The sequence below is a fragment of the Nomascus leucogenys genome, chromosome 10 (genome assembly GCF_006542625.1).
Source record: "Nomascus leucogenys isolate Asia chromosome 10, Asia_NLE_v1, whole genome shotgun sequence".
Lineage (NCBI taxonomy): Eukaryota > Metazoa > Chordata > Mammalia > Primates > Hylobatidae > Nomascus > Nomascus leucogenys.
In genome coordinates this window covers 64,125,473-64,153,229 of record NC_044390.1, presented here as the reverse complement: position 1 = coordinate 64,153,229, position 27,757 = coordinate 64,125,473, and the positions used below count along the sequence as shown (strand labels likewise).

Here is a 27,757-nt window from a genome sequence, read left to right as displayed (position 1 = left end):
ACCTTGGCCTCCCAAAGTGTTGGGATTACAGGCGTAAGCCACAGCACCCAGCCATTTTTTTTTTAATTATTTTTTGTAGAGATGAGGTCTCATTATGTTGCCCAGGCTGGTTTCCACCTCCTGGGCTCAAGCAATTCACCAGGCACAGCCTCCCAAAGTGCTGGAATTACAGGCATGAGCCACCGCACCCACCCTTTTATCTTTATTATTGTCTGTTTTTTTTTTGGTTTTTTTTGAGACGGAGTGTTGCTCTGTCGCCCAGGCTGGAGTGCAGTGGCGCAATCTAGGCTCACTGCAAGCTCCGCCTTCCACCTCCCAGGTTGAAGTGATTCTCCTGCCTCAGCCTCCTGAGTAGCTGGGACTACAGGTGCCCGCCACCACGCCCAGCTAATTTTTCATATTTTTAGTAAAGACAGGGTTTCACTGTGTTAGCCAAGATGGTCTTGATCTCCTGACCTCGTGATCTGCCCGCCTCGACCTTCCAAAGTGCTGGGATTACAGGCGTGAGCCACCACGCCCGGCCCCCGCCTTTTTTTTTTTTTTTTTTTTTTTGAGACGAAGTTTCAATCTTGTTTCCCAGGCTGGAGTGCAATAGCACGATCTCAGCTCACTGCAACCTCCATCTCCTGGGCTCAAGCGAGTCTCCTGCCTCAGCCTCCCAAGTTGCCGGGATTACAGGCGCGTGCCACCGCACCCGGCTAATTTTGTATTTTCAGTAGAGACGGGGTTTCACCTTGTTGGTCAGGCTGGTCTTGAACTCCTGACCTCAGGTGATCTGCCCACCTCAGCCTCTCAAAAGTGCTGAGGTTACAAGGCCACCTCTCCCCAGCTGCTTCTCTCAAAGACAAGATGCACAGGCCAGAGGAAATGTTTTATTTTTGCTCATAACCTCCCAAAAAAATCAGTACCCCACCATCCCTCACCCAGACACAGCCCCTCTCCAACACCTTCACAAAACACTGATTTTTTTTCTCAGAGCTAAAATGAACACCCGGTCACCAACTACAGCCCTGCCCTGCCCCCCTCCTCCCACGGGCCTGCTCATCTTCCCGCACTGCAAACCCGGCTGCCTTTAGGCTCCCTCCCTTAGCGTAGTGTCCCAAGGCCGCCTAGCCTGCTTTTTGCCTGTAGGATATGGGTACCCTTCTCAAAGCCCGCCCTGACTTACTTCCTCGTTTGCATAGTCCTTCAACTCTGTCCTGTCGCCACTCCACCCACCCCAGACAACCACCTGCAAGAAACCAGGTTTGAAATTCAAGAGACCAGGTTTCCAAGCTCCCAGCTGCTTCCCTGTGGGCCTCAGTGCCTCGGCTGTTACATGATGGGCATAGACATTGACTAAGGCCAAACATTTCATGATTTGGACGAGAGAAGAGGGAAGAAGATCCAGAAATACCCAAGAGAGGTAATAAAAGCAGAGAGAGGATGAAAGGATAAAAGTAGAGAGGAGTTGGGTGGTTTTGTGGGGAAGAAGGGTTGATTTTTTTCTTTTAATAGAGACAGGGTCTTACTATGTTGCCCAGGCTGGTATTGACCTCCTGGCCTCAAACGATCCTCCTGCCTTGGTCTCCCAAAGTGCTGGGATTACAAGCATAAGCCACTGCGCCCGGCCGAGAGGGGTTTGGAATGAAGGTGGAGGCAGGGGGATGATGGGGCCAGAGCTGAGGACCAGCCCCCAGAAGCCACACTCCTGCCCTTCTAGCAGCTACGGGTCCTCTGGCTCCGGGCCTTGTACACCTCGATGAGCAGGTCCTTGACGTACTGGATCTCGCGCTCCACAGACTCTGCCCGTTCCCTCAGCTCGCGATTCCGTGCCTCCAGCCCCTGACACTCGCCCTCCAGGGCCTCACCCTCTGCCCGCTTCCGCTGGCGGTACCTCAGAGCCGCTGACTTGTTCTGGTCTCTCTTCTTTTGCTTGCGGTCCCCTCGGGTGGTGGCAGGATGTGGGTAGGGGGCCAGGCGAGAAGGTTGAGGTGGAGGAGGAGGGGGCTGCTGTGGCGGGGGCAGAGGCGGCATCCCCACCTCCCCCTGCCTGGCCTCGTTGTGGCAGTAGATGGCCAGCAAGTCCAGAGTATCCAAGACAGGGGGCTGGGGGAGGTCAAAGGAGGGGAGGGGGAGGGGGAGGGAGGGGGCTGGTGGGAGTGGTGGTGGTGGCGGCGGGGAGGGTGGTGGGAGGAGCGGGGCATCTAGGAATAAGTCTTCCATCTGTTCCAGCTCCTTCTTGAGGAGGGAGGCCATAGCTTCCAGGTCAGGTGGGGTTGGGGAAGGTTGGGGGAGGGTGCCTGGGGGTAAGGGGGGCTCCAGAGGGAGGAGAGCTGTGAAATCAACTCGCTCAGTCATCCAGTCAGAGAAGCCATCACCTGGGATTAAAGTGGGGAGGGACACAAAATTCCCTGAGTTGCTGGTCTTCTGCCTAGTTGGGTACTCACTCACGTCTCATTCAGGCACATCTGTCCCATTCATTCAGTAAAACAACTAACCACTGAATCATCAAACCAGTCGATAAACCAACAAACCAGTGAATAAACCAATAAACCAGTCAACCAACCAACCAACCAACCAACCAACAATCAACCATCTAACCACCCAGTCAACCAAGCAATCAACCAACCAACTAACAAACCAACCAACCAACCAATCAACCAATGAACTAGTCGACCAATCAGTCAGGGAATCAGTCAACCAACCAAATAAATCAGTCGACCAACCAATCAACCCATTAATCAACCAATGAACCAGTTAACCAAAACCCAACAAATTAGCCAATGAAAGAATCAGTCTTAACCCATAAGACGGTCCAGGGGAAAAAAAAAATTAAAAAATAAAAAAAGAAAGAACCAGCCAACCAACCAATGACTCAAGCAACAGTCAATCAAGCATTTCTTTAACCATTCCAACATCTCCTTTACCGAGTACTCTGTATCTGTGGTGTCTCTATTTATTCTCTGTTCTTAAAAGGCAAACTAGATCACATTACACACACAGATACACACACATACACCTTGTTTCATCTTTACTCATTAATTATTGAAAACCCACTATGTGCCAAGCATTTGGGATACAGTAATGAATGAAATGATTCCTGCCTCCTCAGGGCTTCTGCATATGCAGTTCCCTCCAACTAAAATGCTCTTCCCTTGGGTGTTTTCCTCATTCCTTCCCTACTTTTTTTTATTTTAAGGGATAGGGTTTCACTCTGTTGCCCAGGCTGCAGTGCAGTGGCATCATCTTGGCTCACTGCAGCCTAGACTTCCCAGGCTCAAGAGATCCTCCCACCTCAGCCCCCCAAGTAGCTGTGACTACAGGCGTGTGCCACCATGCCTGGCTAATTTTTTTTCCTATAGATATGAGGTCTTGCTATGTTGCCCAGGTCCTGAACTCCTGGACTAAATTCTCCCCACCTAGGCCTCCCAAAGTGCTGGGATTACAGGCCATCATGCCTGGCTTCCTTCCCATCATTTATGCCTTGGTCAACATGTTACCTACTTGGAGGTTTTCTGGCTACCCATTCTATATTAGGTCCCCTTTGTCATTTTGTAGCTCAGCTGCTAGGTGTTTCTGACTTATTCCAATACACTGTCATTTAATTTATCTCTGGTCTACTCCCCACAGTGTGAGCTGCTGGAAGGCACAGACCATGTTCTTCTTGTTCCCAGCCGTATCCTCAGCACCTAAAACAGTGCCTGGCACATTGTAGGCACTCAATATTTATTGAATATATGGATGAGTTCTTCCTCCCCAATCTTCCCCTGCCCTCCACTCCCCAGCTCCACTTTCCACCTGCCCTTACCTGCCAGGGGCTCTCTCCCCACTGGAAGCCCGCCCCCCAGGGCTCCCCCAAGGACCTCATAGGGAGCCAGGGGGGCAGGGGCCGGGGGGAGTTTCCCATAGTCTACGAGCCATCCCAGCCCGGTAGCTGGGAGCAGGGCCCTGTCCAGCTCCAGCCCCAGGGTCGCCAGGAGTGACATGGTTGTAGCACAGGTGCTGGGCACTGATGGCAACAGGAGAGGCTGCACCAGCAGCTGGGATGAGGCTCTGGAGGATGCTCAGGTGGGCGAAGACAGGCACCAACGCGAAAGTGGAAGACCTACACGTGTGAGACAAGAGTGGGTGGGGTCAGGACAGCTTCATCCACCGGCCAAAATCATGGGGAAGCCAAGCCACACACCCAGGCACGTCCATGGGGCTCCTCCCTCCCCCTTCCAACCACGTATTAGAACACTAAGCCTCAGCCTCTCGGAATTCTAAATTTGCCCTTTCTTTACCCAAATCTCTGAGCCCCACCCACTCCCAAGGGAACTTCTTTAGGTCCTAAGGTAGGACCGATGCCCCATCCCTTCCCCCAATACGGAAACCTAAAGGTCTCCCAGGGGAATTACCTCAGGCCCCTCCCATCCACCTCAGAATATTTCGCCTCAAGGAAAAACTCAATCTCAGGGACATCTTCCAGCCACGCCCCTTCCTCTAAAATATTTCCTTTTGGCCCCACTGCCTTCCTAGCTTCCATCCCAAACCAGTTCCCAGGGGAACTGCCCCAGGCCCCAGCCCTTCAGCAATGTTATCCACTCAAATCCTACTCCTCGCTTTCCCCTGCCCCTCCAAGCCCCGCCCCCATTGTTTATTTAGCTCCGCCCCTCCCCGATTCCCCGAGGCCCCGCCTCTTTGCCACATCGAAACCCCACCCCTCAGCTAAAGATTGGCTTGGCCCCGCCCCTTCTCACAGCGGGCTTCCGAAGTCCCACCCATCGTGACGACAGTGGTTCTAGCCCCACCCACTTAGAGGGTTGGCTCTAGGCCCCGCCTTCTGCCCTGTCAATCTAAGCCAGTCCCAGCCTCAGCAGGTGCCTGGTTTAAAAGAAAGGAAGCTGGGCTGTGAGCCAGGGCAACGTGGAGCAGGGAGGGTGGAGGATGGTAGAGGGGGCAGGCGGAGAACGGCTACCCGAACGCCACCTGTCCACACGCGGCTCTGCGCCGAGGGCCAAAGCGCATGCTACGTCGCCCGAGTGGTCCAATTGCTTTTACACTTCCGCCCTCTTAAGGATCAGTGCGCATGTGCGGCCACTCAGGACCCGCAGCTCATTCACTACGGGGCACTGATGGGCTACTGCGCAAGAACAACCAAGCACGCAGAATCGTTTAGAAAAAAAACACACACACACACACACCTTCCCCTGGAGTGCGCAGGCCCAGCTGTACGCGGGCTGACAAACATCAAGTCTAGAACTCTCCCACCCGGCCCCGGGCCCGGTGCGCATGCGCAACCGCGCGCCTTCGGCCCACCGTACCTCCTATGCGCCTGCGCGACCGTGATTCCCCATTCGCGGCTCCCCACCCCCCAGGGCTCCCTAAAGAGGGCCACGAGCTGCGAAAGGGCGGGAAAGGCGGTTGGAGAAGGAGAGGTAAGCGGTTACTCACTCCATGGCTGCAGCAAGGAGAGGCGGCGGCAGCCTCCGCTGAAGAAAGAAGGTGGCAGCGGAGAACGCAGGCGTGGTGAGCGCGGAGACGGGCCGGGGGCACAAAGGGGTCGGGGCTACAGAGCCATGGTCGGGGCTACTGCAGGCAGAGGCGGCGACGCTGTAGTGAGAAGAGACTGTGATCCGAAGACAGGGAATGAGGCGGCCCCGGGGACTGGGGACAGATATATTCCGCGTGGCGCAGCACGGCCCGCCTGGATCCTTCCGCGCCCCGCCCTCGCGCGGCCCCAACCGGGAGGCAGCCGGGTCCCCTCCTCCTGGGGATCAGGGGATCTGAACCCTTCCTTCCCACTCCTAGGGTCTGGGCCCCTCCTCCCTCTCAGCTGGGGATCCGGCCTCCTCCCTCTGAGCCGGGGATCCAGCCCTCTCCTCGTGGCTCCAGGGTCTGGTTTCCTCCTCCTTCTGACTCTAAGCTCTGGTTTCTGTCTCTTTCTGCCTCTGAAGTCTGGGCCTGCTTCCTCCTGTGATTTTGAGGATCCAGCCTCATTCGCTTCCCGCAGACCTGCACCAGTTAATTTCTCTTTTCCTTTCCTTGCTTGCAGAATTTCCTGCCAGTCACACTTTTCATCTCTTCATCCCCCAGCTGCTGACTCTGAGAAACCCTCGTGGGTTAGAGTCCAGCATGAGTCACAGCGCTCTCCCAAACACAGACCTGCCAGGATGGCCTCGGGCAAATAACTTAAGTTCTCTTACTTCATTTCCCTATCTGTAAAATAAGAAAAATGAACTCTCCTGGTGGGTTTATGAGACTCAAGTAAGACGATGTCCGGCAAGCCTTATGCACAGAGCTCAACTCATACATTCCTGTTCAACTTTTTTGTTTTTGAGACAGAGTCTCTCCGTCTCTGTCGCCCAGCCTGGAGTGCAGTGGCGCTATCTCGGCTCACTGCAAACTCCGCCTCCCGGGTTCACACCATTCTCCCGCCTCAGCCTCCCGAGTAGCTGGGATTACAGGCGACTGCCACCACGCCCGGCTAATTTTTTGTATTTTTAGTAGAGACGGGGTTTCACCTTGTTAGCCAGGATGGTCTTAATCTCCTGGCCTCGTGATCCGCCCGCCTTGGCCTCCCAAAGTACTGGGATTACAGGCGTGAGCCACCGCGCCCGGTCTCAGCATATTTTATTAATAGGAACTCTGGGGCCCAGTCTCACTTCTTCCTTACGCCTTGCAAGAGCCGCAGACGTTGGACTGTCCAATACCTGCTGTCATTCTTCTGTCTCCCTCATTCCTCTAAAGTGTGTTTCCAGCCATCGTCATCTTCCATTCCAAATGATGGGTGCCCAGGCCCCATCCCCTGGCAGGGATTCAGACATCTAGGCCCCAGTTGCGTCCTTTTCTCCATCCCTTGCCCTTGGCTTCCTTTCAAACCGTCCTTCAGCCTCCACTGGATAGGAACTATGTCCCAGCCCTGCCAAAAACGGAAGATCTCCGTTTCCCTTTAGTCAGAGGGTAGCCATCTTGCCCCTTCTCACTGGGCCCTCCACCAGCCGAGGTGGATGTCGGTCTTTTCTCTGTTGCAGAAACCCACCTTGTCCCATCCACATCGGGAATCCCAACTGGAGTTCAACTTTCATCCCTTCTGTGGCAGTTAGGAGACTGAATCAAGGTCCAGAGAAGGTGGAGGAATCCTGGTATTGAGCGTTACACACAAGCTTCTTTCTCCTCCCTTACCTGTTGCGGGCAAGAAGTCCTTCTTGGGATCTGACCACCTTCCCTTAGAGCACTTACTGTCCACTCTGCCAGTATTTGATCACTTGCCCTATATTTTCTTGGGCCTATAGGAGCTGTGTTATCACTGAGGCAGTATACAGAGTAGCAGCTAAGAGCATAGACTGAGCTTGTCCCACCCGTGGGCCCGCATGCGGCCTAGAACAGCTTTGAATGCAGCCTAACAAAAATGTGTAAACCTTCCCAAAACATGAGAATTTTTTGCGATTTTTTTTTTTAATTCATCAGCTATCAATAGTGTATTTTATGTGTGGCCTACGACAATTCTTGCAATGTGGCCCCAGGAAGCCAAATTTTATACATCCCTGGCATAGACTCTGGAGCCAGATTATATGAGTTCAAAACCTGACTGCACCCCTCTTACTAGCTGTGTGACCCTAGCCATTTCCCTTCCCTGTGCCTCAGTTTCCCCTGTGGTACAAAGTGGCATTAAGAATACCTACCTCTGGACCAGGCACGGTGGCTCATGCCTGTGGTCCCACCACGCTGGGAGGCTGACTGGGCAGATTGCTTGAGCTCAGGAATTCGAGACCAGCCTGGGCAACGTGGTGAAACCCTGTCTCTACCAAAAATACAAAAAAATAGCCGGGTGTGGTGGTTTGCACCAGTGGTCCCAGCTACTCATGAGGCTAAGGCAGGAGGATCACTTGAACCCTGGGGTGGGGCGGAGGTTGCAGTAAGCCGAGATTGTGCCACCACACTCCAGTCTGGGTGACAGAGTGAGACCTCCTCTCAAAAAAAAAAAAAAAAGTACCTACTTCTTAGGGCTGTTACAAGGATTAAATGAGTTAATCCGTGTCAAGCAGTTAAAGACTAATGCCTGGGACACAGTAGGTGCTACATAAAAGTGGTTATTGTTATTGCTGTAATTAAGGTGGATGTGTTCTCATTCCATTGCTGTATAGATTTTTGAACAAAAGCAGATGGAATTAAGGGTAGACTGTTGGGCAGACTGCCAGTGGTAAGGATGCACAGACGTGCCCTACCCGCCCCCCGGTGGCAGAATCTTCTCCTAAGAAGACCTTCTAGATTGTACGTGGGGACTGGGTTTGGTTTGGTTTGGTTTGGTTTTTTTGAGACAGGGTCTTGCTCTGTCGCCCAGGCCGGAGTGCAATGGCATGATCTTGGCTCACCTCAACCTCCACTTCCCAGATTCAAGCAATTCTCCTGCCTCAGCCTCCCAAGTAGCTGGGATTACAGGCGCCCACCACCACGCCCGGCTAATTTTTGTATTTTTAGTAGAGACGGGGTTTTGCCATGTTGGCCAGGCTGGTCTTGAACTCCTGACTTCAAGTGATCCACCCACCTCAGCCTCCCCAAATGCTGGGATTTACAGGCATGAGCCACCACACCCAGCCTTAAGCAAGACCTAGCTTTTTTTTTTTTTTTTTGAGACGGAGTCTCGCTCTTGCCCAGGCTGGAGTGCAGTGGTGCCGTCACAGCTCACTGCAACCACCGCCTCCCGGGTTCAAGCCATTCTCCTGCCTCAGGCTCCAGAGTAGCTGGGATTACAGGCACGCACCATCACGCCTGGCTAATTTTTGTATTTTTAGTAGATACAGGGTTTCACCACGTTGGTCAGGCTGGTCTCGAACTCCTGACCTCGTGATCTGCCTGCCTCGGCCTCCTAAAGTGCTGGGATTACAGGCGTGAGCCACCGCACCCAAGGGGGTTATTTTTTAAATAAAATTTTTTATTTTGGAATAATTGTAGATTGGCTCAACAGAAAGGTTGCAAAGATAATACGGAGAATTTCTATATGCTCTTCACTTAGTTTTTCCCATTAACATTTTACATTACTTTGCCACATTTGTCACAACCAAGGCAACATCAGTATGTTACCGTTGACCAAATGCCATTCTTGATTCTGACCACACTTGATTCTGATTTTGGTAGTTGTTCCCTAATGCCCTTTCTGCTCCTTCTGGATGCCTTCAGAGTGCCACGTTATATTTAGGCATCATAGCTCCGCAGCCTCCTCTGGCCTGTGACTGGTTTTGGACTTTCCTTGTCCTTCATGACCTTGACAGTTTGGAAAAATGCTGGTTGGGTATTTTATGGAATGTGCTTCCATTTGGTTTTGTCTCAGACTGGGATTGCAGGATATTGAGAGGATGGCCAGGTGGGATGCTTTTTTAAAGTAGAGATGGGGGAGTCTCACTATGTTGCCCAGGCTGGTCTTGAATTCCTGATTCCTGGGCTCAAACGATCCTCCTGCCTCGCCCTCCCAAAGTGTTAGGATTACAAGCCTGAGCCACTGTGCCCGGCCTGGGTTTTTTGTTTTGTTTTGTTTGTTTTTTAGTTTTTTTTGGTTCTTTGAGATGGAGTTTTGCTCTTGTTGCCCAGGCTGGAGCGCAATGGCGCCATTTCGGCTCACCGCAACCTCTGCCTCCTGGGTTCAAGAGATTTTCCTGCCTCAGCCTCCCGAGTAGCTAGGATTATAGGCATGCGTCACCACACATGGCTAATTTTGTATTTTTAGTAGAGATGGGGTTTCTCCATGTTGGTCAGGCTGGTCTCGAACTCCCAACCTCAGGTGACCCACCCGCCTCGGCCTCCCGAAGTGCTGGGATTACAGGTGTGAACCACCGCGCCTGGCACGGCCTGGGTAATTTTTAATAACTTGGTCAGTAGGAGAATTGCATTGCTGGCTATGTGCAGTTTATGCTGGCTGCAGAGGTGTCTGGGCAGGGACTCTGCTTCCCCTCCCCACCCTTTTGCCGCCTTCTCTCTCTAGCTATTGGGTCCCACCCACTTCAGCCCAGCCAGACTTAGCAGCTGGACTCAGGGTGAGTGGGTGCCAGTTGGCACCCTTAGCTCTCCAGCCCCTCCCAGCCTGTTCTAGTTCACAGCGGGTCATCAGTGGTTGCCTGTGACCCTCCTCCCCAGATCTTCGAACCCTGAGTCCCCTCGTGTGCACATTCCCGACCCAGGCCTGTGGCCCCTTCAGGACTCGTGTCCTGGCCTCCCCCAGCCTCGAGCTCCCCTTCAACTCCTGAGCTGGGGTTTGAAGCAAGGGTGGGGCTACTGGGGACTCTTTTTCGGTGCGGAGGGGCCTGGCTTGGGGAGTGAGGCGGTGGTTGCAGGCAGGTTGCATCAGCCCTGGCTGTTTGACGGGGAGGGGGAGTTGGGGGATTCTCTGGGGACCCCAGCACACCTGGCAACCGCTCCTGGTTAGCAGAGCCTTGGATAAGGGAGAACCCCAGCACAGCAAGAGTAGGGGGGGTGTGGAGAGGGAGGGAGATCAGCCATCCATGCAGGACCCTGAGAATCTGAGGCTCGGTGCCAAGAAGGGGCCTAAGATCACAGAGGCTTGTTAGCAGGAGACAAGACTGAGGTCCCGAGAGCTAAGGGGAGTTGTGAAAAATCACACTGCCAGTTAGATGGGACCTCAGCCTCCACCATGCTGCACAGCTTCCAGGGCCCCGAGGCCCATTGTGTAGTCTCTGGGAGGCCTCCAAGCCCCGACCCTCACCTCAGGCTTGCTGCTGCTCACCGCTGCCAGACGCTATCGATTCCCGCCTGCACCTGCACCGTGCCATCGCCCTGCTATTGTCGCAACCCCTCACTGCTTTCCCAATCAAGGCGACCTCCTGGCATGATGGAAAAGGCTCCGAGTTTTGCATCAGACAGACCTGGGTTCTGGTCCTGGGCCCAGCACTCAGTTGTAGACTGGAGTGCAGGCAGCGCCCTCATCTGCCTGAGCCTTGGCTGCCTTCTGCAGCGTGGGTCAGAGCATGGGCCCTAGAGCCAGCCTGCTGGGTTCACACCCCAACTCCACCACTTCTGTGACCCTCAGCAAGTGGCATCCTCTCTGTGTGACTCAGTTTCCCCTCCGTAAAATGGGGATGAGATGGTCCATTGCAGACGGTGGTTTTGAGGATTAAATGTGTAAATGTGCGAAATACCTAGAGTGGGGCCTGGCATACGGGAAGTGCCCAGCAAGCAGTAGTTCCCGCTCTGGAGCCTGGTGTGGGAGCGCTGTGGAGATGGCATCAGTGAAGCCAGCGCCTGCCGGAGCTCAGGTCTGTGTGTGATTCTCCTCTGTTCCCGCCACGCCTGCTTCTGCTTTCAGATCCGCCTCGCACAGGTGTCTGCCTACGTGACTGCTCCCCCGAACGCTTCGAGGGCAAAGTCAGGGCCCTCCTCATTCCCAGAATCGTTCCCCACAACCCCCCGCCCTGTGCTGCTATTTCCGTAGGCATCAATAGATTTTCTAATGAGTTGCTCAGCACAGAGGCCAGCGAATGTGATACTGAGGTCCCTGAGAGGAGCCAGGGAGGGTAACTGGGTCACGCAGGCCAGGGGTGCCGGGGTTGAAGGTGGGAGTCCTGGCAAACAAGGGCAGGCAGGCCAAGGCCAGCTCAGTTGGGGAGAGGATGACGCGGGGGCTGGGAGACAGCTCAGGCTGCCACGTGGCCTGCAGTCCTCCAGAGCCCCTTCCCTCCCTTGTGCCCGCCCTTGTCCCTTCAGTAGAAGCAGTCACAGCTCTTAGGCAAAAAAAAGGACACAGCAAACTGATAACAACTGACACCAGTGTCCTAGAGCCCAGGATGCCATCACTCACCGCTTAGTGGCCTGGGACAAGATGCAGTACCCCCCGACCTGTGGTCACCTCATCAGTAAAATGGGCACAATCATAGAACCACCTCAGGGTAGTGTGGAGGGGCAGGGGGTTGACATGGGAAGAGGCCTGGACCAGTGAACTGCTGACCACCTCCGGCCCTGTGTCAGGCCCAGAGGGAGGGGTGGCTCCCAGAAGCACCTGGGCCCCTGAAAGGCACCGGGGCCACAGCAACACTGGCAGCGCTGGTGGTGCAAAGCTGCTGGTTTCACAGGAGAAGCTGGAAATCCAGTTTTGTTTTGTTTTTTCTGTGAGATCCAAGTTTTAAAGGTAGGTAAGTAATTCAGAAAAACCTGGAAAACCCCAGCAAACCACCAGTGTGGACAGGACTTAGGCTGCTGGCCCTTTGTGACTTCCCCTCCCTACAGCTGTCATCCTCTGTCCATAGCAGAGAGCAAAAGGAACCGAGCCCTCATTCCAAGAGTCTCCGAGGATTGAGGCTGGTCCCCTCTGTGCTGGACTTTACAAGCAGTGAGACGGAGCAGGGCTTCTTTCCGGCACAGCCCGGTACCATGTGAAGTAGGGGGAGGACAGTGTTTCTGGGGAGCAGAGGAGGCCTAAAGAATCCTTCCTGAGGTTCAGGATGCCTGCTGGAAGTGAGGCTGGTGTCTTACTACTCTCTTCCTAGTCCCCATGCCCCCAGCCAGAGGCCACCAGGAGCACATTGCTTATTGCGGCAGAAGACTGTCCCCCACAGGGACCCGCAGGGCACCTCGATAAGGGGGCGTTTGGGCTAACTTTAGGAGTTGGGCTGTGTCAGGCGCAAGCCCATGACTCGGATCTGTTTGACCTCGAGCCCGGAGAAGCAAAGGGAGCTAGTGCCGTTAGTTGATAAACAGCCAGCAGCGCTGAGCCAGGAGGGGTGTTTGGTCGTTTCTGTGGTTTGAACATCGTGGTGTCTGTGTTGAGGCGTGATTCAGGAGTGGACTTGTCGTCTTGGTCCCTCGTGGTCATAGTGGTCTGGCCTGGGTCCCCAGGGCCCTGCCGTCGGGGCTGCTTTCTCGCAGCAAATGCGCTCATCCTGCCAAGATGGAAGGGAGGTGAGAGGTGAGAGCCACCGCTGCGTCCAGAGGAGGCAGCTCCTGCATTCGTCTGGCCCAGGATACGTGGTTCCTACAGGGTCGCTTGGGCATGGAGGAAAGTACCTGGGCTTGAGCCCAGCCAGCACTCATAGGATGGATGGTCATGGTCGGAGCTGCGGGGAGAGAGGCAGAGGCAGGGAACCACGGTGGGAGGGCCTCACGGGACCCCTAGGCTCCCTAGGTGCCCCCTCAGTGGGCACGGGGGTACCCCCCATGGAGAGTTTTGAGGTCAGCGGCCATCAGAGTGCCAGGCCTTAGCCCAGTTTGATGCAGACTCCTTTGCCCTCTTCCTGACCTACCACAGAGCAGGAATGGTTGGGGGTTGGCGAGCAGCGGACGCCCCTCTCTTCCCTGCAGGCGTCTCAGGCCATCATCTGCAGCTGGGGCGGGCGGATCATCCTGAATTAGATTTGAGAGTGAAGCCCAGGCTGGTCTGGAAGGTCATGGAGATGGCCCAGGAAGTCTCTGGAGAATGGGAAGGGGGACTGGATGAGGCAGGGGACAGTGATGGTGGTGGCAATGGGGAGCAAAAAAGACCATGTTTTGGAGAGGCTCGGTGCGGTTAGGAGCTCAGCTGTGGGGCCAGACACCTGGGCCAGCCCTTACTGGCTGTGGGACTTGCGCAGGTGATGAAGTCCTCTCCCCTTTTCAGTTTGCTTATTTTAAATGGAGCCATGGTAGTTCCCCTCATCACATTGCTGAGGGAAAGTTAAGTGTGTGAGAACAGGTGAAGCCCTGGAAACAGCCCAGTGCATGAGAAATACCATGAAATGTGGGTGTGGAGATGGCCGCCGAGGCAGGAAGGGGCTGTGTTTGGTTCCAGTTCTCAAAATGAAAGCTACCCTGCCCCCATCCTCTGGCTGCCTTCACCTGGTTCCCAGAGAAACCTCCATAGCAACCGTCTCCACCACAGCCCGGCCTGGGCCCTTCCCTCCTTCCCCCACCAGCATCACTGCCTCTCCCCAGGGAAGCTGATGTTGACGAGAAGAGGGGCTGCGGAGGGGGCACAGGTGTGCGCTGTTCCTCCCCCGCCACACACGCCTGTCCGCTGCTCTCAGTCCCTCAGCCCTGATGGCTCAGTCCCTCTCCAGGCCTTGGTGTCCTGTGCCTGCACCGCTGAGCAGCGCATTTCAGCTCTAGGCTCTTCCCCAGCCTGTTCTCAACCAGCATTACCAGCCACTCCAAGGAAGGCATGGGCCTGCCGTTAGAAACTCTGCCCAAGCCATTGCCCTCGGGGTAAAGTCAGCTCTGAGCCTGATGCCTGTCCGCCTCCACAGCCTCACTGCGGCCTCTCAACCCCTTCCCAGCACCCCCTGGTTGGTTGGTCAGTTGGTTGGTTGAGTGGCTTTATTGAGATACTGTATAATCCATATCCATTTATCAAAGTGTCCAACTTAGTGGCTTTAGTACATTCACAGAGTTGTGCAGCCATCACCACAATCAATTTTAGAACATTTTCATCACCCTGAAAAGAAACTCCTGGGCCGGGCGTGGTGGCTCACGCCCGTAATCCCAGCACTTTTCGAGACCGAGGTGGGCGGATCTCGAGGTCGAGAGATTGAGACCATCCTGGCCAATGTGGTGAAACCCTGTCTCTACTAAAAATACAAAAGTTAGCTGGGTGTGGTGGCACGCGCCTGTAGTCCCAGCTACTTGGGAGGCTGAGGCAGGAGAATAGCTTGAACCCAGGAGGCGGAGGTTGCGATGAGCTGAGATCACACCACTGCACTCCAGCCTGGTGACAGAGCGAGACTCCGTCTCAAAAAAAATTAGCTGGTGTGGTGGCACACGCGTGTAATCCCAGCTATTAGGGAGGCTGAGATGGGAGGCCCACTGGAGCCCGGGAGGTCGAGGCTGTGAGCTGTGATTGCACCACTGCACTCCAGCCTGGGAGACAGAATGAGACCCCGTCTTAGAAAAAAAAATTTTTTAATGCAGTAGGTAGAGGAGAAAAAAATCTTTCAATACAAGGGAAAGAAATAAAAGTTGGCCAAAAAGGAAGAAGCCTTGGCACCAGAGTATTCCTCAAGTCTCTTCCAGTCCTATTCTTTTATATTAAGAGCGAGCGGTGGTTCTAGAATCTTCCTTAAAATCTCTCTCTGGCTGTTTCCTGACTTTTCCATGGTTGTCTTAGCTGATTCGTTTTTCCTGTGGGGAAAATTGCTGTTGGTCCTGCGACCTGAGCTCCTTTGGTAGCTTCTGGGCCTGGGGAGTGGAAAGGAGAAAGTAATTGCTAATTAGCTGTCGTTGAGAACCAATGAATCCACAAATCATTTAGCTACTGCCTTGAGGCCGTCCTGTGTAGCAAGTGGCAGAGGCAGGATTTTGGTACCCTGGGCAAGTCGGCCCCCTCTGAGGGCCTCGGTTTTCTCATCTACCCGGGCGAGGAGAATAAGCCTGCTTAAAACGATTTCTAAGATAAAGAAAGAACAGTACAGAACAGTGCATCTAGCAGGCTGCCTTTTGTGTACAGGTGGGGATAGTGCAAACCACGCTTTTGTTTAAATGCACAGCAAGTCTCTGCAAAGACGTGCAATAGCAGCCTGTCTCCAGGGAGCAGGGCTGGGTGGCTGTGGGACTCAGGGAAGACAGGCCACAGTATTCCCTTTTGTACCTTTTGAGTTAGAACAATGTGAACATACTACCTATTCACAAAATGAGTTAGTTTGTTTGTTTTTTGGTTTTTGAGACCGAGTTTCACTCTTGTTGCTCAGGCTGGAGTGCAGTGGTGTGATCTTGGCTCACTGCAACCTCAGCCTCCCGAGTAGCTGGGATTACAGGCATGCACCACCATACCTGGCTAATTTTGTAATTTTTTTAGTAGAGATGGGGTTTTTCCATGTTGGTCAGGCTGGTCTCAAACTCCCGACCTCAGGTGATTGGCCCCCCAGCCTCCCAAAGTGCTGGGATTACAGGTGTGAGCCACTGTTCCCAGCCTAGTTTTTATTTTTTTAAATGCCCACCAATGTCATTGGGTTGTGGCAGGGTGGTGCGGCCTCCTGGGTAGTGAGCACACAGGAACATTTAGGCATTGAAACATCTGAACATGCAGTAAAAGTTCCAGTGACAGCCTGGGGAAGACAGCTTGATCCATCACAGCTTCTCCCCCGAGGAGCTGACAGACACACAGCTATACACACCCTGTTCCTTTGTCCCCACACAGGTCCTTAATGCAAGTCGGTTACGCCTGTAGGTTGAAAGGCATCAGGGAGGAAAATGGGACCAGAATGCCAGGTGGCCTAAGGAGGAGAGAGAGGACAGTTGAAAACCCACAGGTATCCCTGTCCCTTCCTCCCTCCCTGCTGTTGGGGATACCTGGTTCTGTGGAGGAGAGGTGGCCTTTTGGTGGAGGTGAACATAGGGATGAGAGAGAGGAGCTGAATTCCATGTCACAGATTTGGCTTAGAAAAGCAACCCTTGCTGGACGTGGTGGCTCGTGCCTGTAATCCTGGCACTTTGGGAGGCAGAGGTGGGAGGATGGCCTCAGCCCAGGAGTTGGAGACCAGCCTGGGCAACACAGTGAGACCCCATCTCTACAAAAAAATCGAAAATTAGCTGGGCATGGCAGCGTATGCCTGTAGTCCCAGCTAATGGGAGGCTAGGGTGGGAGAATCATTTGAGCCCAGAAAGTCGAGGCTGCAGTGAGCCGTGATTATTCCACTGCACTGGATGACAGAGTGAGACTGTCTCAAAAAAAAAGAAAAAGGAAAGCAGACCCTCTCCATGGCTTTGGGTTTTTGTTTGTTTTGTGTGTCTGTTTGTTTTAGACAGTCTCGATCTGTCACCCAGGCTGGAGTGCAGTAGTACGATCTCAGCTCACTGCAACCTCCGCCTCAGCCTCTCGAGTAGCTGGGATTACAGGCATGCGCCACCACACCTGGCTAATTTTTGTATTTTTAGTAGAGATGGGGGTTTCACCATGTTGGTCAGGCTGGTCTCGAACTCCTGACCTCAGGTAATCCACCCACCTCGGCCTCCCAGAGTACTGGGAATACAGGCGCGAGCCACCGTGCCCGGCCCGCTCTGTTTTCCACTAATGGGGTTGGCCATACCCCAGGCAGGGTAATTATGTAAGAGAGTGGGACAGGGAAGCACAGGCCACCACCAGCTCCTGCCAGGCGACTGCAACAGTCTCCTCACTCCTCCCACACAGAGTCTCGGTGAGTCTTTCCAAACATAACCCAGACCCTGACCCACCAGAGCCCACCCATGGCCTCATGCTCCCAAGGCACTCTGGTCTGGCCATTTGGCCTGGACCGCTTGAGCATCTGCCTTGGCTAAGGTCCACTTAGGAAGCTGTCGGTCAGTTGACTTCAGTTCTTGAAGGGCAGACTTGGAGCTGATCTGTTCTTCAAGGTTTAGGTGGATTTTCTTTGACGCAAAGGAAAGAGGAACTGATTCAGGAGACAGTTAAGAAGCAGAGTAGTTAGACTTGTGGAGTTTGCAGATGGAGAATCCCAGCACTAGCACTCATGGAGATGGTCCTGGCCAGAGGTCCCCACGGGAGGGCAAGTGAGGGAAGGCAATGTCCGAGGACAGCATCCGAGCCTCAGCAGGAATCAAATTTCCCTGGGCTGGGCCCAGCCCATCTCTGATCTCCCCTTGTTTCTCTCCTCTCCACTCCCTCACTCTCTGCTCTTTTCTCCCCTGTTCTGGTCTCTCTGGTTCCACCGGTCATACTTCCCCCAAATCTGAAATAATGAATTCCATGGGGAATGGGGAGGTCCCACGGAGACAGCTCCGCACCCTGTCCTTCCCGCGTCTGGGCTCTGGGCTCTGCGTTGTCAGCAGTGCCACCAGGTGGCTGTCAGCCAAATGCCGTGGGCCTTTGTTCAGGTGCCTCCCAGAACTTTTTTATTTGTTTGAGACAGGGTCTCGCTCTGTCGCCCAGGCTGGAGTATGGTGGCGTGATCACAGCTCACTGCAGCCTCAAACTCCTGGGCTCAAGTCATCTTCCCACCTCTATCTGGGATCACAGGCACACACCACCATACCAGGCTAATTTTTGTTACTGTTTTTGTTTTTGTTTTTTTTCGAGACGGAGTCTCGCTCTGTCGCCCAATCTGGAGTGCAGTAGCGCGATCTCGGCTCACTGCAAGCTCCGCCTCCTGGGTTCATGCCATTCTCCTGCCTCAGCCTCCCAGGTAGCTGGGACTACAGGTGCCCGCCACCATGTCTGGCTAATTTTTTTTTGTATATTTAGTACAGATGGGGTTTCACCATGGTCTCGATCTCCTGACCTCGTGATCTGCCCGCCTCAGCCTCCCAAAGTGCTGGGATTACAAGCGTGAGCCACTGTGCCCAGCCTAATTTTTGTATTTTTAGTAGAGACGACGGGGTTTCACCATGTTGACCAGGCTAGTCTCGAACCCCTGATCTCAGGCAATCCACCCACCTCAGCCTCCCAAAGTGCTGAGATTACAGATGTGAGCCACCACACTTGGCCAACACTTAATTCTAACATCTTTTCCTCAGTGAAACCTTCCCGTCCCAGGCAGAATGTCAAGATTTGGCCCCAGAAAGCTCTGGTTTCCCATTGTGGGGCTGCTGTTTGCTGGGCGGCCTTGGGGAGTCTGCACTTGTTTCCCACCCAGGAAGGGCTCGGTGTGCTGCAGCGCAGTGCTCCTGGCACGGCACCGGTTACACAGTAGGTCCTTAGTAAGTGGTTGTTACTGAGTCCCTACTGTGTACCAGGCACTGCTGCGGGTGCTGCGAATACAGCAGGGAACAAGCGGAAATCTGGCCCAGTGGAGCGACCCCATCCCCACCGTTAGCTTCCTCTGTGTTCCGAGGCAACCTTGTCCTTCCCTCCCGTCGTAGATGGCCTGTCATGGCTGGGTGTCGGTGGCAATCCACCCACACACATCCACAGCCCTGGCAGAGTTGCCCCAGCACCAGGGGATGTCTGGATTTTCAGTCACACCTCACTTTCCTTTCTGTACCAGCCGCCTTGGTCTCCATGCACAAGGGCAGACCTGCCCCTGACCCCAGCCCTTTTCTCAACCCCAACTCTGCTCTGTGTATTCCCATCCACCTATCTAGATTTCATTCTGTTCTTTCTCTGTTGTCCCTCAACATACCCCCATTAGTTTCTAGTGACTGCTGTAAAAGTCATAACAAATGTAGTGGTTTAAAGCAACAGGAATGTATTTTCACAGTGCTGGGAGTCCGGAGTCTAAATGGGTGCATGGTGTGTGGTTCCTTTGGGAGACTCTAGGGGAGAGGCTATGTCCTTCTCCAGCTCTAGAGGCCGAAGCCGCCTGTGTTCCTTGGCTTGTGGCCCCCTCATCTTCAAAGCCAGCAGCACAGCGTCTCTCAGTCCATTCCTCCATAGGCACATCTCCCTCTGGCTCCTCTCCTGCCTCCCTGAAGGACCCTTGTGGTCACCTGGGGCTCACGTGGATAAGCCAGGGTAACCTCTTCATGGTCATCACATCTGCAAAGTCCCTTTGCCATGTAAGGTCACGTTGACAGGGTCCTGGATCAGAGTGTGGGCATGTTTGGGGGCTGTTTTTCTGTCTACCCCCCCCCCCAACACATAGCACACATCCTTCCTAATTCTTCCTTTTCTTTTGGTTCAAAGTTGAGGTCTCCTGTATTCTTTCCCAGGCACAGACTCCTGTCCTAGGCATCTAAGGAAAGGGATTGGGGGCCGGGCACAGTGGCTCACGCCTGTAATCACAGCACTTTGGGAGGCCAAGGTAGGCGGATCACCTGAGGTCAGGAGTTCAAGACCAGCCTGGCTAACATGGTGAAACCCTGTCTCTACTAAAAATACAAAAATGTGCTGGGCATGGTGGTGGGCGCCTGTAATCCCAGCTACTCGGGAGGCTGAGGTGGGAGAATTGCTTGAACCCAGGAGGCAGAGGTTGTAGTGAGCCAAGATCGCGCCACTGCACTCCAACCTGGGCGACAGAGCGAGACTCCGTCTCAAAAGAAAAAAAAAGAAACTGGGACTTGGAGTGGCACAAGAATCACAGATGGAGGTAAGGTAGTAGAGCTGACTGAAGGCTGAGGTGATAGCAAAGAACCCTGGTTCTCACAGATGGGGGTGGGATGTACCCACCTGAATTCAGATGATTCTGCAGCTGAATCCCAAGTGGGTGTCCCTCCGGGTCCCCAGGGCTGTGAAGGCGCCTGTGTTGTTTGAAACTCAAGGGTAAATGTTGGGGCAGGCAGGAAGGGAAGGGACTGGCGGCTTTGCCAGTGCTTCCCTTGGTGACCTCAAGGCAGCGCTTCTCTGGAGCTGTGTCCTGCCTGGGTGAACTACAGATGGTCACAGCCACCCGGCCCTGAGCACAGGCCCAGGCATACCCTCCTCCTTTCCCTGGAAATGCACCACTCCCTCAGTTTGGGTTCCTCCCTGCTTCCTCCCACTGCCACCAACACCATCAGCTTCTTTGGTAAGGAAACTCTCCCCTTTGGCAAATGTGGTAATTCCGGAATCAGAGCTCGTAATAGTTTGCATTTGTGAGAAACTTCCCAAGTTCTAGTATTTGTGGCTTTTTTTTTTGTTTTTTGCCTCAAATTCCTGGGCTTAAGCAATCCTCCCACCTTGGCCTCCAAAAGTGCTGGGATTACAGGCGTGAGCCATCATGCCTGGCCTGTCACTATTAACCTGGACAGACCCTGTGGTCTTGGTTCAGGCTTTGGTGACTGGGAATAGACCCTGTGGTTTTAGTGCAAATTTAACACTTTGCTCAAATTGTGATGCTGTCCTCTCTGAGTCCCAGTTCAGGCCTCGGGCTCTTGGCCTGGACCTTCTCCCAGTCTTCTCTAAGCCACCTGGCCTCCAGCCTCTACCCCTACTGTTCCTCCCCCACACCCATAAAGTCCACCTGCGGCTCGCTCAATATAACGCCCGAACCGTTAGCATGATATGTATAGCTCTGCCAAATTCTCCAACCTGTCACGTGGCCCACAGTCCCCAAGACCACCCTCCGGCTCAGTGATGAGCTAAGACTCACAGAGCTCAGCAAAGCTTTCTAGTCACAGTCACGGTCACGGTTTATTACAGAGAAATGATACAAACTGAAAACAGCAAAGGGGAGAGATGCAAAAGCCCCGAGAGAGACCAGGCACGAGCTTCCAGCTGTCCTCTCCAGGTAGAGAGAGTCCCGCGGACAGCGCTCAGTTCTCCCAGCAACAGCGTATGGTAACACGGAGTGTTGGCGGCCCGGGTTGTGGGGAGGAGCAGTTCTGTAGACATGGCGCGCCCGTGTGGCTGAACTGAGGTCTGCTGACTCCAGCCCCTCCAGAGGTCGTGCTGATACCATATGACCCAAAGCCCCCACTCTAGGTCACAGCGTAAACATGGACTGTCTAGAGGGGCCTGAGGCCCCAGGTAAACAAAGGCGCTTTTACCTGGCAGGACATTTCAAGAACATAGAGATTCTCCCGGAGCTGGTCAAGGGCCATTTTCTCTCTTTGGAATGTGCAGATTTGAACAGCCCACGCTTGGCAAGTCAGTCCTTCACACATAAACATCTCCCTTCAGAAGCACCAAATCACTTAGCACCCAGAGGCATGTCTGCTGTTTCAGCCTCCCTGTCTTCAGACAGGCCTTTCCTCCTGCGTGGACGGCGCGTCTCCCCCCGCCATCCTTTCCCTGGCTGATGCTGCATCTGCAATGCTCAGCTTCTCCCTGGAACCTGTTCCCATAGCATGTGACCCAGCCCTGCCCCTGCCCTGAGCCCTGATTATAGAGCTGACATTTGACTCTGGCTGCCTCAAGGGCAGGGGCCATGGCTTAGCTAACCACTCTGGGCTTCACTTTCCTCATTTGTAAAATGGATCTGCTGCAAAGTTTGCTTTTAGGAAAAGGTGAGTAATGCTATGTCTATTTTTTTTTTTTAGATGGAGTCTCACTCTGTTGCCCAGGCTGTAGTGCAGTGGCACAATCACAGCTCACTGCAGCCTCCACCTCCCTGGGCTCCAGTGATCCTCCCATCTCAGCCTCCCAAGTATCTGGGACTACAGGCGCCTGCCACCACGGCCAACTCATTTTTGTGTGTGTGTGGTTTTTTTTTTTGTAGAGACAGGATCTCGCTATGTTGGCCAGGCTGTTCTCGAGTTCCTGGGCTCAAGCGATCCTCTCACCTCAGCCTCCCAAAGTGCTGGGATTATAGGCGTGAGCCACCTCACCTGGCCCTATTACATCTAAACTGCATGGATCAGGGCTAGATCAGTATGGGTTCACCATTGTGAATAGATCCCTGGCACCTGAAGTATTGGAAACCAGCGCAGCACTTAATAAATGGTGAACTATTGGCCGGGCACAGTGGCTCACACCTGTAATCCCAGCACTTTGGGAGGCTGAGGCAGGCAGATCACCTGAGGTCAGGAGTTCAAGACCAGCCTGGCCAACATGGAGAAACACCGTCTCTAATAAAAATACAAAATTAGCCGGGCATGCGCCTGTAATCCCAGCTACTCGGAAGCTGAGGCAGTAGAATCGCTTGAACCCGGGAAGCAGAGGTTGCAGTGAGCCGAGATCGTGCCATTCCACTCCAGCCTGGGCAACAGAGCGAGACTCTCGTCTCAGAAAAAAAAAGTGAACTGTTAAGCCAGGCAAGTCCCCACAGAAGATTGTTTTTCTTGTAGTTTTTTCATAGTTGCAAAGAGCTTTTTATAAATGCTCTTCTTGGAAATTTTAGCTACAACTTATTAATAGCAAAAGCTTTTTTAAGCTGAGTTCTTGAGAACTGAGATGTGTAGGTGTAGCTGCTCAGATGCCTTTAGCTGCCAGTAACAACACACCGGCTTGAGGTGGCTCAGCAGTGAGGACTTTTGTTCTGTCGCACAACGGGAGGAATGGATGTAGGCCGGGCCAGGCCCCAGCAGTCCTGGGGGCTCAGGCATTTGCCATGGCCTCTTGAAGAGACCTTTCTCAGAATCCCCCAGGAGAGCTTTATGAAAATGCCAGGGCCACAGCATCCCAGCCCCGGAGAGCCTGGCTTCGTGGAACTGACAGCCTTGTGTGTTTTGAATGCTCCCAATCAGTGGTGATGGACACCCATTGAGATCCACTGGCTTAGACAAGGCAGAGCGCGTGCAGCTGGCCCTGGGGTCATCTCCCCAGACTTGTTTGGCTGTGTGGAGAAGGAGGAGCAGACGAAACAAAAATTAGGGGCCTGTGAGGAAGCAGAAGGGTGCAGTGGAAGGGGTGGGGGTAGTGAGATAGGTTGCCTCTTACTCAAGCTAGAAGGGGATTTCCTGAGGACAGACACCAAGCAATTTAAAAACTGGCATGGAGAGAGGGAAGAGGAAACAGACCTCATGGGTGTTTCTCTGGGTTTGGCACTTGGCTTCTCAGTCTTGACTTTGATTATTCTTTTGTTTTTTTTGAGACAGGGCCTCCCTCTTTCCATTTCTAGCTTTTAGAGCTGCTTCTGCTTTCCCTGGCTCCTGGCTCTCTGCCATCTTCCGATTCCAAAGCGCATCACTCCAGTCTGCTCTCGTCACCACAAGCTTTCTTCTGTTCTCCAGTCAGTCAAAGCCGTCTTCTAAGGATACTTCTGATCATCTTTAGGGCTCACGCCTGTAGTCCAGCACTTTGGGAGGACAAAGAGGGAGAATCGCTTGAGCTCAGGATTTCAAGACCAGGGCAACAGAGGGAGATCCCATTTCTACAAAAAATAAGAAAGATTATCTGCACATGGTGGCATGCACCTGTAGTCCTAGCTACTCTGGGAGGCTGAGGTGGGAGGATCACTTGGGTCCAGGAGGTTGAGGCTGCAGTGAGTTGTGATCATGTCACTGCATTGCAGCTGGTATGACAGAACAAGACTCTTTCCCAAAAGAAAAAAAAAACCACACCTATTCAGCAGTCCCTCTCACCCTTTCCTCACCAGGTAACCTTTGACCTTCCCGCTGATAGACGGCACCACTGGGAGATTTTTCGGTTAGACGTTACCAAAATCAAGTCAGTTTGAACTGAACGGAAATGCTGTGGCCCATGGGGCTTCTGGGGTGCTCTTTATCCCTCCCCCACCCCCACCCATCTCTGGTGGGGCTCATGGTCTCCAGTGATGTCCCAGTGTGTGCAGATGGTTGAGAAAGTGTCCAAGGGAGGCCCAGGTGCAATCTTCTGCACCACATCTGCAGGTGAAGGAGGCAACTGCCTTCCACGCCTGGCGAAAACCCCAGGGGAGGCTCTGATTGGCTGGCTCAGGTCTCAGTTTATCCTTGAGCCAATCACTGCAGCCAGGGGCATCTGTGCTCTGAGCACATGGGTTTCAGACCTCCCCTGAGTTAGGAGGGCGCGTTCCAGCGTCCTCTCCTGCTCTTAGAGAGTGCAGGTGTGGGCCTGGGGGGCCTTCAGCAGCCCAGACCCTGCCATCCAGCCTGGGTTCCTGGCCCCATCTCTCTCTCTGAGGTCCAGAGAGGTCCTCAGGGTGGCAAGAGTTGATCCGCTCACACCCTGCTAGAGTCAGCCAGGGAACCTCACTGGGTCCCACACTGGAGCAGGTCCTACAGCTGTTCTTGTGTGTCCTAGTCCTGCTTGTGGCAGTGCCTCAAATCTGATCTCCTCCTCAGGCTAAGGGGGGTCCAAGGTCCTGTTCTCCTGCCTCGTCCTCCACAGAGTGGGAGCTTTCCACTGTGCTGAACATGGCCACGCACGTCCCTAGCACCCGGGCTCCTCGTACCTGACCCCTGGGGCGTGCATTTGTGCTTCTGGATCCTTCTCGATTCAGCAGAGCCTAGTTTAGGTTACACAGCATGGTATCATCCCATCCCACCACCCTCCAAACCGACCGTGCCCGGTCATGCCACTGAGCTTGCCTTTCCAAAACTGCCCTCTGACAATGTCACTTCCTCTGCTTTAGAAATCTTCCCAAGGTTGCAGACGTCGACGGATTTGCTTTGGGAGCCAGAGTAGCTGCCGCCACCAGAGTCCGGAGCCATGAGCGGGTTTAATTTTGGAGGCACTGGGGCCCCTACAGGCGGGTTCACGTTTGGCACTGCAAAGACGGCAACAACCACACCTGCTACAGGGTTTTCTTTCTCCACCTCTGGCACTGGAGGGTTTAATTTTGGGGCTCCCTCCCAACCAGCCACAAGTACCCCTTCCACCGGCCTGTTCTCACTTGCCACCCAGACTCCGGCCACACAGACGACAGGCTTTGCTTTTGGAACAGCAACTCTTGCCTCGGGGGGAACTGGATTTTCTTTGGGGATCGGTGCTTCAAAGCTCAACTTGAGCAACACAGCTGCCACCCCAGCCGTGGCAAACCCCAGCGGCTTTGGGCTGGGCAGCAGCAACCTCACTAATGCCATATCGAGCACCGTCACCTCCAGCCAGGGCACGGCACCCACCGGCTTTGTGTTTGGCCCCTCCACCACCTCTGTGGCTCCAGCCACCACATCTGGAGGCTTCTCATTCACTGGTGGAAGCACAGCCCAACCCTCCGGTTTTAACATTGGCTCAGCAGGGAATTCAGCGCAGCCCACAGCACCTGCCGCGTTGCCCTTCACTCCGGCCACGCCAGCAGCCACCACAGCAGGTGCCACTCAGCCAGCTGCTCCCACGGCCACCACCACCAGTACTGGGCCCACCCTCTTTGCATCAATAGCAACTGCTCCAACCTCGTCTGCCACCACTGGACTCTCCCTCTGTACCCCTGCGACCACAGCGGGAGCCCCCACTGCTGGGACACAGGGCTTCAGCTTAAAGGCACCTGGAGCAGCTTCCGGCACCTCCACAACAACATCCACCACTGCCACCGCCACCACCACCACCAGCAGCAGCAGCAGCAGCAGCACTGGCTTTGCCTTGAATTTAAAACCACTGGCGCCAGCCGGGATCCCCAGTAATACGGCAGCCGCCGTGACTGCTCCACCTGGCCCTGGTGCAGCTGCAGGGGCGGCTGCCAGCTCCGCCATGACCTATGCGCAGCTGGAGAGCCTGATCAATAAATGGAGCCTGGAGCTAGAGGACCAGGAGCGGCACTTCCTCCAGCAGGCCACCCAGGTCAACGCCTGGGACCGCACGCTGATCGAGAATGGAGAGAAGATCACCAGCTTGCACCGCGAGGTGGAGAAGGTGAAGCTGGACCAGAAGAGGCTGGACCAGGAGCTCGACTTCATCCTGTCCCAGCAGAAGGAGCTGGAAGACCTGCTGAGCCCACTGGAGGAGTTGGTCAAGGAGCAGAGCGGGACCATCTACCTGCAGCACGCGGACGAGGAGCGTGAGAAAACCTACAAGCTGGCCGAGAACATCGATGCACAGCTCAAGCGCATGGCCCAGGATCTCAAGGACATCATCGAGCACCTGAACACGTCCGGGGCCCCCGCCGACACCAGCGACCCACTGCAGCAGATCTGCAAGATCCTCAACGCGCACATGGACTCACTGCAGTGGATTGACCAGAACTCGGCCCTGCTGCAGAGGAAGGTGGAGGAGGTGACCAAGGTGTGCGAGGGCCGGCGCAAGGAGCAGGAGCGCAGCTTCCGGATCACCTTCGACTGAGCGACAGCAGCTCTGGGGCCCGCAGGTCCCCGGGGAGTTCCATGAGGGGAATGCGCCCTGTTGTCTAGTTTGGGGTTGTGGCAAGATACTTGTTTGTTTCTGTCTTTCACATGACCGCCCTTGAGACGATTGCTGTGTGCTTTGCCTTTTTCCATTTAGGAAGGTATTCTGGGCCCTCTACCCAGGCAGCAGCCTCATAGGTGTGGCTTCTGTGGCTTTCATTTGAGTGTCTTTGGCCCCTTTTCACCTACTGCGACCACCCACCTCATCCTGGCTCAGCCTGGTGATGGAGAAGTGCTGATGGTCTTGGTCCCAGCCAGGGTCGTGGGGGCAGCCACTATCTCCAAAGCATAGTCATAGGTGTCATGAAAAAATACCAAATGTAAGAGAACCTCCAAGGCAGGGCGCAGTGGCTCACCCCTGTAATCTCAGCACTTTGGGTGGCCAAGGCGGGTGGATCACTTGAGGTCAGGAGTTCGAGACCAGCCTGGCCAACATGGTGAATCCCCGTCTCTACTAAAAATACAAAAATTAGCCAGGTGTGGTGGGCGCCTGTGATCTCAGCTACTCGGGAGGCTGAGGCAGGAGGATCACTTGAACCCAGGAGGTGTTGCAGTGAGCCAAGATCACACCACTGCACTCCAGCCTAGGCAACAGAGACTCCGTCTCAAAAAAAAAAACAACCTCCCAGGAGATAGCAGCCTAGTTTTGGAGTATGAGATGTGTGCTTGCGAAAGCTAACCACCAAGACAAAGCAGCACAGTGTGAATAGAACAGACAGCGGGATGGAGAATTTCACAGAAGACCGGTCAGCTGAGGGGCCTACACACACAGGGTGTTGAGGAACCACAGACGGGAGCCGAGAGGCCTGCCTTTTGCCTGGCCCAGGCTCACCCCTACCTTGGGCCTCACCTCCTCCAGGAAGCCTTCCCAGCTACCCAAAGCTCAGGTGGCCTTCTTGCAGGTCCCCGTAGCACCCTGAGCCTGTACCTTGGGTGGCACTTGCTATGCTGTCCTGTGCTAGCCGTTTGTGCCCCATCTCGCTGTTAGATTGTGAGCTCCCATGGGCAGAGGCCAACTGTTGTTCCCCTGTGTGTCCCCAGCCCGGTCCCTGTCACATTTGTTAAATGAAAGAACAATGAAGCCCAGCATAACGTCAGTCCACAGAGGTAGCCACAGCTTCCAGTGGTGGCCACGGACTTGGCTCGGAACTTCCTGGCACCAGAGTGACTCTAGTCAGTTACAGTAAAACCCACTGTGTGTGGAAGGCAGAAGCCAGCGGTTGTATCCCAAGCATCTTTATACTTTGCTGCATTCTCTGAAATACCTGTTACTGTATGTTGCTTTTCTAAATAAATGTATTGTGAAACCAAAAAA

At 54.1% G+C, this 27,757-nt stretch overlaps 2 protein-coding genes across 7 annotated transcripts; one reads left to right on the top strand and one right to left on the bottom strand.

Moving 5' to 3' along the window:
* Nucleotides 1–858: 858 nt before the first annotated feature.
* On the bottom strand, nucleotides 859–6,315 carry ATF5 (activating transcription factor 5). 4 transcript variants are annotated; one of them, XM_030821103.1, is made up of 3 exons: nucleotides 5,416–6,315; nucleotides 3,791–4,087; nucleotides 859–2,360 (listed from the first exon to the last, which is right to left on the bottom strand). In XM_030821103.1, the coding sequence occupies exons 2-3, from the start codon at nucleotides 3,966–3,968 to the stop codon at nucleotides 1,699–1,701; spliced, it is 840 nt and encodes a 279-aa protein (XP_030676963.1). In that variant the 5' UTR covers nucleotides 3,969–4,087; nucleotides 5,416–6,315; the 3' UTR covers nucleotides 859–1,698. The 4 variants fall into 4 exon arrangements, with proteins under 4 accessions (XP_030676963.1, XP_030676965.1, XP_030676964.1 ...); XM_030821105.1 differs by lacking the exon at nucleotides 5,416–6,315 and adding an exon at nucleotides 4,951–5,001; XM_030821104.1 differs by lacking the exon at nucleotides 5,416–6,315 and adding an exon at nucleotides 4,940–4,973.
* On the top strand, nucleotides 5,248–27,757 carry NUP62 (nucleoporin 62). Of its 3 annotated transcripts, none has more exons than XM_030821101.1 (2): nucleotides 5,248–5,399; nucleotides 24,738–27,757. In XM_030821101.1, the coding sequence occupies exon 2, from the start codon at nucleotides 24,815–24,817 to the stop codon at nucleotides 26,378–26,380; it is 1,566 nt and encodes a 521-aa protein (XP_030676961.1). In that variant the 5' UTR covers nucleotides 5,248–5,399; nucleotides 24,738–24,814; the 3' UTR covers nucleotides 26,381–27,757. The 3 variants fall into 3 exon arrangements, with proteins under 3 accessions (XP_030676961.1, XP_030676959.1, XP_030676962.1); XM_030821099.1 differs by having other exon boundaries at nucleotides 5,248–5,490; XM_030821102.1 differs by lacking the exon at nucleotides 5,248–5,399 and adding an exon at nucleotides 6,570–7,106.